Source organism: Bactrocera tryoni, chromosome 2, assembly GCF_016617805.1.
Source record: "Bactrocera tryoni isolate S06 chromosome 2, CSIRO_BtryS06_freeze2, whole genome shotgun sequence".
Taxonomy (NCBI): Eukaryota; Metazoa; Arthropoda; class Insecta; order Diptera; family Tephritidae; genus Bactrocera; species Bactrocera tryoni.
Window position 1 is genome coordinate 30,116,383 of NC_052500.1, and position 17,306 is coordinate 30,133,688.

Below are 17,306 nucleotides of genomic sequence, written 5' to 3' on the forward strand. Positions count from 1 at the left end.
TTCATTAAAAGTGCGTTAACCGACTAACAAAAAACGTTAGAAACACTAAATTTTACGGAAGAAATGGCAGAAGGAAGCAGCATCAAGGCTTTTTTTAAAAATTGAAAATGGGCGTGGCGTCGCCCACTTATGGACCAAAAACCATATCTCAGAACCTACTAGACCGATTTCAATGAAATTCGGTATATAATATTTTCTTAACACCCTGATGACATGTACGAAATATGGGTGAAATCGGTTCACAACCACGGCTTCTTCCAATATAACGCTATTTTGAATTCCATCTGAATTTCTCCCTTCTCTGTATAATATATATGTACATTAGGAACCAATGGTGATATTTGAAAAATATGTAAATGACGGATAATGAAATCTCGATTATCACTTTATCATGCGAGAGTATAAAATGTTCGGTGACACCCGAACTTAGCCCTTCCTTACTTGTTAATATTAAATTTATTAATAATATTTCGAAAACTAAATTTTCAATTTTTACCGATATTTTGCAGCTAAAGTCGGGTATATTTTATTTATGCAAATAAAAATAAATATGAATATGTAAGCCAGCAGTATTTCGGATAGCTGCTGCATAGAAGGCCCCTTTCGCGCTCACTTTATTATTATTCAGCCGCATGTGATGAAAGTTACCAGTCGCATTGCATCAGCCATTTTCTGACCAATGAATTACCACACGCATGACGACAATATACAAACACAAATACATACTTACAATAACATTGCATACATATATAGAATCGAAATCACACGTTTAAAGCGTGTGAGTTATGCAAAAATTGGTCAAAACCCAATACCAAGGAGAGAAACGTGTAGGGAAGCATCACATTCAGACCGTCTCATAAAGAACATATAACATTTGCTAGTATACATATATATATGTATGTACATGGTAGATTTTTCTGTCTGTACTTTAATAAAATAAATTAATAATACGTCATATTGAGGAGTTTTGCCTTACACCCATACAGACATGCCATTTATACTCCGACATGACAAAATCACCATGGCGCAAAGTATATAAAGACAGACGCCCAAGCCCAGCTTTTATGCAAACATTTACCGAACGCTTGCGCATCCACTGCTCAGCTTTTGAGGAACTTTCGCGCAAAATTCACAAAATTCAATAAAAGGCATAGCCACATCATCTGGTCAACTCAAAAAATTCAAAAATAAAAGAAAAAAAAAGAAAAAATTTAGACAAGGTTCAAGGTAAATGCTGGAAATATCATTACGTAATAACAACCTGCAACTTTGAACTAAACTAACCTTTATGAACTAACTGAACAGCAAAAATATATTCGTTCGCTTTGAAATCATTTAAGACGAAAAGCTCGAACATTAAAAAATAAAATGTCATAACTCAATATTAATAGTTTCCACAATTGGATCCACAGAACATATGCCTGAATATTTTGTCGGCACTACCTACACCGTTATACTATTTCTTATTTTCATTTCGACAGTTTTATTACGCATTTTTCGAAGTTTGTAGTTTTACTCCAAAATTGTGAAAATCGTCTGATCGTCTGCAGAAATCGATACCTTTCACCAAATGTCTTAATTAATAAAATAGTGCCTTATAGCACAGCCTTAACTAAAAAATAACCTTTTCCACTTTTGTCAGTCAAAATATTTTTTGTTGCTCCAAAACATTTGTAAACTACCGAGTGAGTAGTATATAGCTTTTAAATGATTGCTGAAGTAAAACTTTTCTACACTCTATTCAGTAACTTTTTCGGAGCTTAATAAGATATCTTAATAAAGAAAACTATGAAAAGAAACAAAAATTGTTGAATGGTTATGAACGCCAATTAAGGTTATTTCTTCATAAAGTGAATGTCTTGTTCACTTCTACTTTTTCCAAAAATGTCGATAAGACAGTATGCTTCACTAATAAATAATAAATCTTAAGTCTATTTGAAATTAAACAAGCTCAAGGCTGTAGTTGACCCTTTTGATAAAGCATTGCTCCTATCAAGCAGGTTTTAAGACCATGTCAGATAAGGCACTTGTTCATTAAAGACCGATAAGTATGCGAATAAAGTGGCGTACGTATCGTATAGGTATGCCACAACGAATCCGTTGCGCAAGTAAACAAAAATCAGCTGTTCTTCATAACCGCCAACGTCAAATGTCAATTGAATACGTTACGATATGCAAAAGTTGAGAGTTGGTTTACCGGATGCTTCTCCGGTAGAGGACGCATTGTCTGTCGCTCTCCATATAAATACATACATTCAACTCAGTTGTCTATTGCATACTTCTCCGATACGGAATCAACGTAACCACTCTGACGCGGCCTTTATTGCTGGATTGTAGCAAGAAGTTAGCTAATGGATTTGAATGTTCAGTTCGTATTTCTTTCTGTTGACCTCTACTTCTTCCTTTACCGTAGAAGTACTGAGGTCTTTGTGCATATTTTCATTTCGAATGTACCATGCTGAACCCGATATCGCTATAAGGTGTTTCGATAGGAACCTCTGTATTATGCCAATATTGAATGCAAAGTATTGTAATATTATTTTATTTCTATTATCTAAATTAAATATTGTCTTCAAACTCTTGGAATCTTCTTCGGAAAACTTTCACAAGTACTTCTTTAGATCCTTAATATCAACTCCAAAATACCATTATTATTATAACTTTTAAAGCAGTTTTCTTCACACAAAAGTAAAAGAACTAGTATTTAATAATCTGTTTTGTTTTTCTTTAGTTAAAAATCTGATTTATATAGTGTTTTACTTACTACTATGATCAAAAGGAAGATCAACGTGCTGGGTACACTATGAATTCTTTCCGCCGGGACAAACTGTCAGCAAAGAGTATTATTAGAGCGTCATTAGTCAGTTGGGTTAAGCTATTCCTCTGAAACGGACGGAATTATGGGCGAACAAGTATTGTTCCATTCATCAGGATGTTGCAACATGTTATACTACATTGGTTCTTCGTTAATTTTTTGTCAAAAACTCGACTCATATCGTTCGGCAACCACTGTAGTCGACTTTAATTGTCTCTGTGTCTATGTCTCTGCCAATGCGATGCGCCGTTTTGACGCGATTGAGATAAAAACAGAATAGAAGCAGGTCTTGAAACCTATACCGGTAAAGACTGTTCGGACTGAAAGCTGAAAAAGCATTGTCAAAAGTGAGTTTTATCGGATGGGGATTACTTCGAAAGGGATCAAGCTGATTTGGAAGAATAAGTGAAGAATTTACATTTTATAAACAAATTCTACTTACTTTCGGAACACAGTAGAAGTAATAACCAAAAATAAAAGACCTGTACATAAAGATGGCAAAGAAATGTTGAATTTGCTGTTGACTTTCCACGACAATACGCTTTACAGAAGAGCAAACACTAACCAAACAGAACGTTTAAAATTAAACCACAGTCAGGATTCAGGCATGCGACCAATCGTGTGGTAGGCGCGCACATAAACCACTCGACAACGCCTCCCGTCGAACGAATCGCTAAATTTATAATATATTCTTTATAATTAGGCCCTGATAAAACGACCCAATAAACAAATGCAGGACGGTCACGTGTTTTAGTACGTCAGAACAACAACTATATTAGCATAAACATATACCGAACTAGTTCTAGTTTAAAAAAATAACAAAAAACAAGAAATTAAATCAATGACGTGAAATATATACATCTATGTATATGTAGGTATATAAAACTGTATATATTACAAAACCACTGAACTAAAAAATCACCTTTTCTCATTGATGTCAGTATTTCGTGTTCGTGACGTACAGTTTGTTTTTCAACGCACAAAACGCTTTGCAGTAAACAACACGCCTAAAAAAAGAGGCCAAGTGATGATTAAGACGGCAAAACTCATCTAACTTGGAAACCAACACTCGATCATAAACTCATGTAAGCATCTTTCACCTAAAATTGCCGAATCAACGAGACATTCTTGCTAATTAGGAAATCCCTCAACACACGCTTAGGGCAGACAAGATGTAAACAACCTGCAAATCAGTCCTGCTACTTCGTTATTGAGACGAAGCGTCTTTGGACCCGCAATTCGTTGAGTTTCGCACGTAAGCTCTTCGTAATTTATGCAAAACGAGAGTTCGTTTAAGTAATTTATACAAAACGAGAGTTCGTTTACGAAAAAATCATAATAAACAAAACTAGTTGACAACAGCCGATGTATTTTTAATTTGTTTTGACAAAACAAAACATGCCACGAGCACATGCCCGAAGCCATTGTATAAATCCGGCAGCTCAACCACGGCACCAAACAGTTCGTTGAACAAAGTCAAAGCGTTAATATCGTTTAAAACCTTACGCGTCTAAAACTCAAAATCAAAGTATCAACTTGAGCTTAAATAAGCTAACAGCAGATCAACCCAAAACACAACCATACACAAAATATTCGAAAATACATGTTAGCATTGAAAAATTTTCGAAACCGATGTCAATTAAACTTGTGTGTCAATGAATAACCGCGCAGATACCAAAGCGAAGCTACTTAACAACCTAAGGTAAGTTCGAGACTCACTTCCTTTAGTCCTTTCTTGGATTTCGAGCTTTGAGATGCACTTGCTTTAGTCCTTTCATGGATTTCGAGCTCTGCCACTCACTCACTTTAGTGCCTTCTTGGATTTCGTGCTAATGAACGACTCATTTTCTTCCTTTTGCAGCCTTTCTAAACATCTATCATCCAAACAAGGCGGCTCACGTACCACCAACTGCGGTAATCGCCTAGAATTTGCATTACTAACGCTGCTACAGAACGTTCCTTGAATCACGCGCCACCCAGCACTCCCCCACAGACTGAGCATTAAGTTCTACGACTAAGCTCTACAGTTGCTTCCATTAATAACCAACCCGGCTCATAGGTTAATACGTCGTTAGTTTTTCTAGTACTACGTTTTTTAAGTAAAAATAAATTTTATTAAACAACAACAAAATGGTCCAAAAACATCGTTCAGTTTCCAAAGCCACCCTCGCCAAGGATGTGAGCCCGATGCGCAACATGACAATCAACAAGCAGGCGCTCGCCTCGAGTCCCGCCAACGGCATGTCACAAAGCTTCGGTGGCCGCTTATGTGTGCCCTCGGCAGCATCGAGTAGCTGCAACAGTGCCGACAAATGGAAATACAACAACATGGTGAACAATCAACGCGAACAATTCAACAGTTTGCACTTCTGCTAGGCGCCTGGCATCCTGGCTCGTCGATAGCGGGTTCCAAAACTCAAGTTCGAAGAACATTTTTCGAAATTTGACTGGCTAAGGCAGCAAAATTGGCGGCGTCACACATGTTTGGGCACATGACATTTACACATATGTATAAAATATCATCAAAGTTGTTTGTTAGCATTCCAATAAATTATACATTTTATAGTTAAACATTAGAAATGTGTATAATCGTATGTGTAGGACCTGTTGTGATTTCGCTGGCAGTCAATGAATAAGCTGTCATTGACGGCGAGTTTATTTGCATTGCAAATTGAGTGGAAAATAACAGAAACAGCAAGCAAGCAGTTCGCAACTAGTTTTAGTTTGGCGAAAGTCTAGCGGCAAGTGAGCAAAGCGTTCTACAGTAAAGTATAAGTGGAGAAGATTTTAATTTACTAAAATTCCGCTGCACACAGAACAGCTAGCTACCACATGACTTAATGTGCTTTGGACCCATTGATGAAGGAAAGCTTTCTTGAATGAAAATCGTTTGGTTCAAAAGCATAATTTCAAAACAGAGTAAATTCATTTGTCGTTACGGCCTTTCATTGCAAAAATAGATTCGATGGAATGCGTATGGACGGAGGAACATTATCTAAGCGAATGCCCAGCCTCCAGCCGGTTGAGATCGCGTCCTACTGGCTTCAACTTAAGGAACACTGGGCAGCTGAGCTAGAAAAAAATTACTTTTGTCACGAAATTCACTGAGTTGCTGGATAAAGCTTAAATTCTTTACCCTCCGGGAGCACTATGAGTCTAATGACGGACCAGATGCAGCTGCCTGCGGTATAGAACTCACGCGCAACCAATCAACCTACGGTCTTTCAGCATTCAGTTAACGGCTCGTTAGTGTGGAGCTTCGGCGCCTTGAAAATATGCGTTTTTCCACCTTGAGACCCCACTTCGTGTGAAATATTTTTGCAACAGGCCATAACTTCAGTATAGGAAAGAGGAAATAGACGCTGGAAGCGAATTCCGGTGTGTGATGGACTATCTCACTGCATAGTTCCTTCAATTTATGAGTCATATCATAGGTATTGTCTACGCAAAAAAGTCTATATGTGTAGAGAAGATTAGCAAAGCTTCATTTCTATTAATGTACTAAAAAGTTGTTCGTGATTTCCGTCGTTAATCCCTAAACATTTCTCTTCATTAAGCTAATGTCTAATAGCTTAAAGTCGGTATGTAACCACATACAAACCTACCATATGTCTTGACACAGTCGTGTGCATAGCAAAGACAACCTCGTCACGTGTCGCATCTTATGCGTTTCTGCAGTGCAAAATTTCTACCGTTATGCTTTTTTCTTTTTTTTTGGAGAAAGCCAATCCAGCACGCGATTTCGCTTCTTCACCAAAATGGCTGACGGCAGCACAAAGCGCACGCACGCCTGCAAAGTGCAAGCAAATAGCACAATAACAATTGTACATACTTTATATATATTATATACATACATATATGTACATGTGATATAGATATGTATGTGCACATTCGATGCGTGCATGTGCCTGTGCATGCAGAAATTTTGCAAATAAATTTTCACTTTGCTGTAATTTTTTTTTCCAACTGCCACGAACCTTTGCCAAATTAAATTATTACATTGTACGCGCATTATTGTAATTGTTGTTGTGTATTTTATTTTGCAAATCCGCAAAATGGCGAACGCCGCTCATATTTCATTGTTAGTCGGTGTTATTGATGTCACATTTTGCATTGTGCTGAAGCCACAAATTGTATGCAGATTACCAGAGCCACACATACCTACCAACATACAAATATTCGTGCAAATATACTGACATGTATGCACATACATATGTACATATATATACAGTAATACACATATAGCTATGCCTACAAGTAAATACATGAGCATTCATATCCATAGGCTCATAGTGATTCATACGATTTCCCCACCTTCGGAAGCTTCACCGTATGATTATTTATATACATATAGACATATATAAATACAACATAACCATAAATTATTTTGGAATTAAACCAAAAGTCACATTTATTCCTATTACAAAAAATTGAATTTGGCTTTACAAAAACACATAATTCAAATGTTTCCAGATATAAAATTTAATAAATCTTTATACCAAGTTTTCCAATAGGGTTATATGATTTCTAAGCATTGTTTCGGCCATTTTTAATACGTCATGATCTGAAATTTTTATAACCTGAACAGGGTATACGTAGGTTGCTATATATATTTCTGGCCTAATAATGTAAATAGGCATAGTTATCAACGAAAAGGGTTTTTTTATATATATTTTTTTTTTTGTCGATTGCTGTTTTGTTTCGGGCTCATACGCATAGATCCATGATTCGTCAGCATTTCTTTACACCAATCCACACGAGCGATTGTCTAATTGTGCGGGATCCAACGAACAAACAAGAACAAACCTTTTTTACGGCCAGGTGTTCATGCAATATCGAATGTATGCTGGTGGGAGAAATGCATAGGCATGCCTCTATCTGAAGGTATGTTACATGACGGTCTTGCATTATCAGTTCACGTACGGCATCGATGTTTTCTGGCACAACCGCTGTTTTTTTGGACGACCTTCACGGAATTCGTCTTGAGCGAGCGTCGGCCACGATTGAATTCGTTGTACCAGTTTTTTCACAGTAAAGCAGGGATGGTGCTTCATAGCCATACAAAGATTTTAGTTCATCGATGCACTCTTTGTCGTGATAATCCACGTCGAAAGTTGTGAAAAATGATCGCACGAAAATGTTCAATGAGTTAATTCCATTTTTGGCCGAGATGAATTTTTAATTCCCTGTAAATAAAACAATTCACGATTAAATGACAAAACGTTCTGAGTGATGTTATGCTAAAAAATGTCAAACTTTCCAATGGAAATGTCAGATTGTACCTGGCAACACTTAGTGTTGCCCTAGGCCAGAATATATACTTCATATAGCAGCCCTCGGTATCTATCCCATCCTGCTCGTGTTGTGGTCGATCATAACGTTGCGAGGTAGGCAGTCTGTTTTCTCTTCGCTGCGACACGGCACTCCTCGTCGTACCAGCTGTTCTTTTGCATTTTCCGAAAACCAATGGTTTCGGTTGCAGCTATTCGTAAGGAGGTTGAGATGCTAATCCATAGTTCCCTTATATCGACGCTGGTAAGTGCTCTCAGAGAGCAGGAGCTCAAGTCGTGTAGAAAACTATTCGGCTGTCTGTTGTGATTGCAGCTTTTCGACGGCGAAATTTCTTTGTGACTGCTGTGAGACGTTCCTTGACGCACAAAAAGGGACGTGTGTCTTCCCTGCAAAATAGTGATCAGAGTCGATAATTGCCCTTTGAACGTGCACATGTCTAGAACACTGGATTCATGTCTTCCGCCCATCACAACATGATGGTTGCGCTATTTTCGATCCGAAGATAGCCAAGGAGATGGATTTTCTTGTGCCGGAAATCTATCGGCCTCGGTCTATTTAGGCATGTCTTGTTACGAAGGCTTAATTTTCCAACTGTTATGCCAAAAACACCTTTACCCATGCCTCGTTTTGGACGACCTTCGACCTCTTCAACTGATGAAAATATTAAAAAAGTGAAGGATATGGTTTTTGAAAATAGTCGGGCAAGTGTTAAAGAGATGGTAAGAGAGCTCGACAACTCTAGCGAGTACGTTCAAATTATTTTGGTGGATATTTTGGGTATGAAATGCGCTCTTGCCCGACTCGTCCCGTTAAAGCTGTTCGTTTTGTTTGTTACCGAATTTAAAGCCAAAAATGAACACCATCGACCAACCACTGTATTTACCAGATTTGGCTCCGTGTGATTTTTTCTTGTTCCCCAAACTGAAGGCCATTCCAAAAGTGCTTATAAAAAGTACTCGAGAACTGAAAAAAATCTTTGGCATAAGTATATTACATCTGATGAGGATTACTTTGAAGGCAACATGATAAATATTGATGAATAATTAAATATTTTGGGTTTATTTATAATTTTCGGGTAATTTTTTGTCACAAAATTTTATTTTATATGAAGTTTTATAATTTTCTAAAAGTTCAATATTGATGTAAATATTTGATCTTTAGCTGAAAAATATAAATTATTATTGCATTTATCCTTGTCGATTTTTTATGAACCATAGAATATTCTAACCTGTGTACTGGTATATATTTACAACCATATCTACCATATAATTTACTTTACAATGTACATATATGTACAGCATCTGTTATCTACAATTACAACGCTACCTTTAGCGGTCCATTAATTTCCTTACGTGATTAAACTTGCCCAGCAAAGCACGATAATATACAATGTAATGTAATGAATATTAGTTTGTTTTGGTTGTATGCAAATTTTTGTTTGTCAGTTTAAATTCAACTTTATTGATTTCAAAAACATATACATGCACATGTGTCTAGCAAACTTGAATGAACCAGTTATTACGCATATTCGATTTAAGTCGCACGGGTTACCGGCTCAGTTGAAACCAAGCGGTTCCAAATTTGCAATTATGAATAGATATTGGTTTCAGGTACAGTGCCTCACATGTATAAACAGATGAATGCATTGCCAATGATGACGCCATCCAATTATAAAATTAAAATCTTAAAAAAGTACATATGATACAACAAAAAAAAGGAAAAATCTTATTTTTGGAAACTTATTAATAGTAAAAAATTATTTCCCTTCGCATAACTCGAAACATACAAAATTCGTTTCACACAACTAACCTGAAAATTCCATGTAATAAGCTCGTTGTTAAATTCCACTTGAGCAAACATCTTCTGCATGATAGTACAGGGTCCAAGTGTAACCAATTAAATAAGCCATAACTTCGTTTTGGAAAATTATTTTTATTTATTTTAAAGTACAATATGTGTTAAACAATTCACTTTTGCTCAATATGACCACCCTTTGCCTTAACTATGGCCTTGAGACGGTCAAAAAACGAATCGCAATCTGCCCGAATGTGTCTTGCCGGTATTTTAGCCCACTCACGGACAATGGCTTTCTTCAGCATCTCGAGACTGGTGTATTTTTTACTTCGGAACTTGCTCTCCAAAATGGCCCAGAGAGAATAATCCATTGGATTCGCATCTGGTAAATTCGGAACGTTGTTCTTCAGACATTCTTGGTTCACTCGTGCTTTGTGAGATGGTGCTGAGTCTTGTTGAAACGTCCATGGTTTGCGACCGAAATGTTTGTTTGCCAACGGCTCCAAAGCAGACTCCAGCAGACGCCAGGCTTGATGAATAAAATTGGAGACCGCCCATCTGCGGTGACAGCGGCCCAAACCATTATTTGTGGCGGGTCCTGCCTCCTGGTGGCCAACCGATGACTTAGATTCTCGTATGAACGGTCGGTCAAGTAAACCCTATCGTTTTGAGAGTTTACAAATTGCTTAATTGGAAAAATTTTTTCGTCAGAAAACACAATGTTCGGAATTTGACCGCTTTCGGCCAAGCGCAGCAACTGCTTCGCTCTCTCAAGTCTTACTTGTTGCTGCTTCGGTGCGAGATCATGGCCTTTTTGGAACTTGTAAGGCTTGACCTTGAGCTCATTTTTCAATATGCGTCCGATGCTGCGGCCGGATATTTTCAGTTCATTAGCCATTTGATTGGATTTCGCTCAAGTCGCTTCTTCACTTTCCGAACCATCTCACGTGACGTTGCAGTCTTTTGATGACCACCTCCATGGTGTTTTGCGATGCTACCAGTATTATTGTAACGAGTGATGGTACGATAAACAAAAACTTTATTCACATTAAGGTGTTTGAGCTCACGAACAATTGCTGGCTATGATTTTCCAGCTAAATATAAAGCAATCACACTATTACGTTTGAATTCCATCGCTGATCACTTTTTTTGCGTTCACTTTTGGCAAAACGTTTTTGTATACTTGTGAACAATACTCCGAACTGTCATTCAGCGAATTTATAAACGGCTGATTCCAGTGCGAGAGCTGCGCTCTGAACACTTCGAGTACCGGACCCTGTAGTTCTAAGTCTGTCTATGATTAAGCAATTATTCAATTAGGGGCTAAAGGAAAACTTATTAACTATTTCGAAACTTGTAAGAGGAATACTTCAACAGTCTATGATTTAAAAAAAAAAAATTGGGAAGCAAAGTAGGATAAATAACATTAGTAGAGCTGGTCAAGGAAAGGAGCCTAAGAACCGAAGAAAAGTTTGTACTGACAATTGTTGAAAAAGATTCTTTTCGCTCGGCGAAAATGTAAAATAGATATTAAAGAGAAAGAAAATTATAAAATTTACGAAATTTTATTCAGAAAGGTCGCTTGAATTTTGGCAAAGAGTAAATGACATAATTTTTTTCGGTATTCTTAACAGTATCATTTTTCCTATTTCCAATACTATTTCTTCACAGAGGAAAGCAAGTTTAACTTGCAGGGATCTGATGGCTAAATTTTGTACGAAGTTTAGTTGCCAAAACTTAACCACGGTGGTGGGCCGGTAATGGTTTGGGAATGCATGTACAACGTATAATGGATCGTTTTCATAATTATGTTGATAGTACAAAAGAAAATGTAAAGCAGTCAAGAGTCACTTTGTGAATTAAAGATAATTTTATATTTTACCCCCGAAGCACAAATTGGACAAGTCACTGTATGTATGAGGGTTTAATATTAATATTTACTGCCTTGTACAAACAAACGTATTTATTTATTAAAATATTATCGTACATATCATTATAATATTTTGTATCTTAATGTAATTTATACTAAACCCTTCAGAATTTATTTTAAATTAAATTATATTGAAAATAGTTGAATTGGTGAAACCAGTTAAGATCACGTGTTAGAAATAATTTATTTTATAACTACATATACATATGTATATAGTATATGTTTAGAAGGTTTTGTATGTAAAATTTACCTGAAGAGACGATTCGGACGATTAATATTGACATCAAGAACCAAAGTGTAGCGGATCATTTACTTGTAAATCTCACTTGTGATGCTTTTATTGGCTCCACCTACAATCGAAATCCAAGCAATCTTACAGGTAGTATATATGTATACATATGCTATATATAATTCTTAACTGGCATACATATAAGGTTGGTTAGAAAAACAAAAATCATTATATGTAGTATATGGGCGTTGGGATTGTTTCGACCCGATTTTATCTATTTTTACCAACACCACATACTATTAACATGTCCCATTCTAAAAAACCAATAATATAGAGTAAAGACCGGCGGATTTTCGAAAATCCTGATAGTAGTTATATAGGGGCTAGGTCAAGTATCCACTCAAATATATCTATTTTACACAAATTTAGACAAAAAGATACACTGTTATGAGTAAAAAACGTTCTCTCATTTTTGGCCGATATATGCGGTATAAAGTCATCGGAAGTCCGAAAATCTTTATATTATGTATATCGAAGCTAAGGGAAGTATTTGTCCGATTCAACCCATTTTTGACATACAGACATATCATATTGTCAGATAAGGATAATCCCTGAATTTTAATTTTATATCTTACACATTGACCAATATTTTCGATTACAAGTCTACCATAATTTCTGGGGTCCAAATATTCAGTACTTAGGGGCTTGAACAGTTTTTGTTGGATATGAGAAATTTTTATCCATGAGATGGCATACGCTAAAGACATTATTCGTGAATTCGTAATTTTATGCCGTTACATTAATTAGTTCTTGATTTCGGTGCTGGAAAGTGAAAGAATCAAATGGAATTAAAAATGCTATAATTTTAATAACTTGCTATATGGAAAGTAGGCCTGATTGTAGCCCATTTTTACACAGTGCATGGGAATTTGAGCGGAATATGAGAAACGAGTCACGAGATATATGATTTCACCAAAAAGTAGGCGGTGTCACCCTCTTATATCATCTCGGAGTTAAAATTTAATATCTCTGGCGTATTTAGTTTTTCCTTTATCGCGGGTTTAGAAGTTTTTAACAATGGGGATTTCAAATTTGAAGAACTAATATGTCATTAGGAAATTAAATGGCATACAAAGAGCAGCCTGTGCGGAAGTTACCGAGACTATTAAGTCATGACCGACTGAAGCGCTAAACCTAAGTAGATCAGACTAAATCCTCTAAGTTTTTTATTTCAATCGTCACTTTGGGGTGAGGTTACCCCCTAGACGTGAATGGAATAGAGGTTTAGCAAGGACGAGTATACTACCTCTATCTATACCGTCGGATTCAAAATGGGCTGTGGAGTAGGTATATTCTTCAAATAAATCAATAATAGATTTATCACTAAAGTATTGATATTTAATAAATTTTAAATTGCTTTTAGACTTGGAGAAATTTGTGTCATCCTTTAGTGTATTTATTACAATATTTTTGTTATAAAAAATATTTGTTTAAAGCAGCAAATAATGACAAATAGCTCTTACCGTTCTTTGCCATGGTGCTTATTAAAAATAATCCCTTTTCTCAATTCAATTAATGGACAATCTGTTACACAGCCTTCACACGCTTTCATAAAATCCTTCCACATCCATCTCGACCCTGGCCATCTATTATCTCCCGTTGCGCCTTGTGTTTGTGCCTTGTAATGCCCTTAAATTAAAATGTTCATAACACAATTTTCCAAACAACACAATTTGCAATGAACGATTTTAACGCTGTGATTCGGAAGCAATCATCGCCGTGGTGGCGAGTTGGCGAAGAAACGTCCGGGCGTCAGCAGTCATTAAATTATCACACATTTAACATCAAAACAATTGAAAAGTAGCATAACTCACTGGATGCTGTCGAGCATATGCCATGCTGAATAAGCTGTAAATGAGCCATAAACCGTCCCGATAGGAATAGACGTTCACCTAGCACATCGCCACAGTTAGTGTGGTAGAACTGTGCTCTAAACAATTCCGACTGACATTCGTACATTCTCTGCCCTTCCTGTCTTTCCGTTGTCTGTGTGCGCTACACTTGCTCAACCACCCCGCTTGCCACACCCACCATACCGCAACTGTTCATCCACTTCAATTCACACACAATCGCATTACAGACCACTTTAGAACTCGAAAAAATCTGGTCTTCGCCATGGCAAATGACTCTGAGACGCATTACAAGTCAAGAACATGGTTATTACATCAGAATAAACTGAGGTTTTCGCCAATACCGTTATTGTCACTGCTTCCCCTTTGGACGTCACTTGACGCGCAAGATGCTGCAACATACATATTTACATACAATGGTCTGTAGTGTGGGCAAATTACTTCGGTGTTGAACGGTTGAGGGTTGCAGTCTACTTTCATATGCAGAGGGTGCAGAGGTCAGGGTGTTGTTATGTTTGCAATGATGTTGTAAAGCTGTTGATGATGATTATGACAGCGTGACAACAGTGTGCCGACGCACGACTCCATATGGAATATGGAATCTGATAAATGCTATATGTGTTTATAGTCGACAGTGGTGTGTAATTGTAATGTAATGTATTAAGTTTGCCACAATGTTTGTAATACTCAAAAGGAAATGTCGAATATCCTATAAAGATCAGCAAGCCAAGCTGAGTTGACCATGTCCATCTGTATATATGCAAACGAATCCATCAGGTTTTGAGATATCAAACCGAGATTTTTTCCCGTCCCTTTCCTCACCAGGAAGCTGCTTATCTGTTGGAATCGTAATACAGCATACAAGGTGTATTCCAAAGTAAACAGAACTTTTTGAATCTAGCGCCCGCTGGTGGCAAATCCGTGATCACCGGAAATTTCATCGTAACTGTGCATGCATTCATCAAAAATCAGCCGAAATCACCATTGAAATTCATGAAAATGGAATTGAACATCTCCAAAACATCGATTTATCGCATTTTGACCGAACATTTGGGCTTATGAAAGGTGTGTGTACAGTGTGTACAGAATTCAACATTCGAAGAACGATTATTTGACCAAAAATCACATTTCAACCACTAACCACTCCTCGTATTCACCTGATATGGCACCGTGTGACTTCTTCCTTTTCGGAAAAATGCATTTGCCCATGAAAGGAAAGCGTTATGCAGACGTAGAGGCCATTCAAAAGGCTTGCGCCGGCATACTGGCAGCCATACCGGTCAACGAGACGATGCGTTTAGACCGTGAAAGCTGTATTCAAGCAGAAGGAGACTATTTAAAATTATTTGATTTTGTCGAAAAAACCATTTGTTCTGTTTTTTTTTTTAAAGTCCTGTTTACTTTGGAACATACCTGGCATATGTAGCTGCCATACAAATTGGCCGACCCAACTTAAGTTCTTGTATGGAAAACGTTTTTATATGACAAGGTATCTTCACGATATTCGGGGCATCGCTAAAGGCTTCGGGAAATCGGACAACTATAGCATACAGTTGCGATACAAACTGATTGTTCAAAATCAAAACAAAAATATTTTCATATCCTTTTTTGCTATCAAAAATGCACCAGCGATACCCTTCACTTCGGTGCAGCCAAAGTTAACGTTTCTTGTTTTTATCATAACTTTCCGATTATCACACACTGTATGCACTTCACACTCCCACCCCGATTACACGCGCATCATTACGAGTAATTTAGTTTTTGTTTTACCGTAATTCATTGAATCCAACATCAAACGTAACAATCGACTGTCGACTAATATTGCCCACACTTCGAACTGCTGCACATATGATTCGTCGGCATGTGTATGAATGGGGGTGTGTGTGTGCCGTTAGGTCAATAGTAATACTGATACGATTGTGTCCCACATTGCGTCTAGCAACAATTTCTTGGAACTCATAATGGTAACAGCACCGTCACCACTGCCGCCCGTATAACCGACGCCGACACACTCAATGACTCGCCACATTTGCGATTTGCAATTTAAGGCAAAGTGACGATAAATCATAAACGAAACATCAATTCCAGCACTTGACCCCTGCTGGCGTAATATCGAGAACGTAAACTTCGATTTATCGAGTGTGTATGTGTGTGTGTGTGTGTGGAAGTTTATGTGGTCACAAGGATACCGTCGAGAACGTTTGTAAGTTTGTGAAGCGTGTGTACTTGTGGCCAGAAGTGGAATTATGGCAATATTGCCAGCTCACTTTACCGTTGTACTCACATTAATTTACATACAAATGTCGGTATTTCCTTATAAGCATTTGCGTGTATGTATGCAGGTATGTTCTCTTCAATGGAGCATTCGGAGAACTTTGCTTGGATTGGCTGCATCACGGCCTCAATCAAAAGTTCCAATTGATTGTTTGCGAGAATGTGGTATTTCCAGCAGATTATGCAATAAAAAATCATATTCAGCATGTACATAAGTAGCTAAGTAGGCAGGGTGGACTCAAAGAAAGTAAGAAAATACGAAGTTTAGTCTCATTCCAACTTAGATACACGCCCAATATGTTACAATTAAATGTGCATGATATATGTACATACTTCAAGTTATCTGTAAAGCTTTTCAATAAGAAACTTTTAAATTTAATTTTATATAATATTGAAAGCGGGCGCTGTAATTATCCAATTTCATTTGCAAACTAGTTCAAGAAAAACAAATAAAATGTTTGAACCTTATACTTGTTCAAATCGGTCTAATAACTTCCGAGATACGCCTTATACTACATGTGGGTTCAACCTCAGTACAGATTACTATTGACAATTATGGAATTTTTTTACTTACAAGAAACTTGATTTCGATCGAACAGTTTGTATAGCAGCTATATGCTGTAGAAGTCCGATATCGGCGGTTCCAAAAAAAGTGCAATTTCTGAGGATGAAAAGGACGTGTGCAATATCTCAAAATCTGAGAGACTTCTTGTTTCTTTTTATTGGCGTATAGCCGAGTTTCCACCTTGTCTTTCCAACAGAGTGAAAGCTTTTCCCCTCCCCCCCGCGGGTACTACGTCGAATACATTAAGAGCTGGAGATTTTTCATTTATTCGGACGACATGACGTAGCCAGCATAGCCGCTGTCTTTAAATTGGTTGAACTATGTCAATATCGTCATATATCTCGTTCCATCACGGTACTACAGTATTCGCTGTTGCAAAGGACCATTCATCTTTCGCAAAACCTTTCCCTCGAAAACTGGTAACGTCGACTCATTAGATGTTGTAATCATCCATTCCTCTGCACCATATAGCAAGACGAGGATGACTTATAGTGTTT

The 17,306-nt window shown here is 37.2% G+C and overlaps 2 protein-coding genes across 2 annotated transcripts; both read left to right on the forward strand.

Annotated features, from left to right (window-relative positions):
• Window positions 1-4,254: 4,254 nt before the first annotated feature.
• On the forward strand, window positions 4,255-4,925 carry LOC120768167. The gene is made up of 2 exons (XM_040094731.1): window positions 4,255-4,517; window positions 4,677-4,925. Exons 1-2 carry the CDS (start codon window positions 4,471-4,473, stop codon window positions 4,777-4,779), a joined length of 150 nt encoding a protein of 49 aa, XP_039950665.1. The 5' UTR covers window positions 4,255-4,470; the 3' UTR covers window positions 4,780-4,925.
• LOC120768166 lies at window positions 4,925-5,391 on the forward strand. The gene has a single exon (XM_040094730.1). It carries the CDS (start codon window positions 4,946-4,948, stop codon window positions 5,189-5,191), a length of 246 nt encoding a protein of 81 aa, XP_039950664.1. The 5' UTR covers window positions 4,925-4,945; the 3' UTR covers window positions 5,192-5,391.
• The last annotated feature ends 11,915 nt before the right edge of the window (window positions 5,392-17,306 follow it).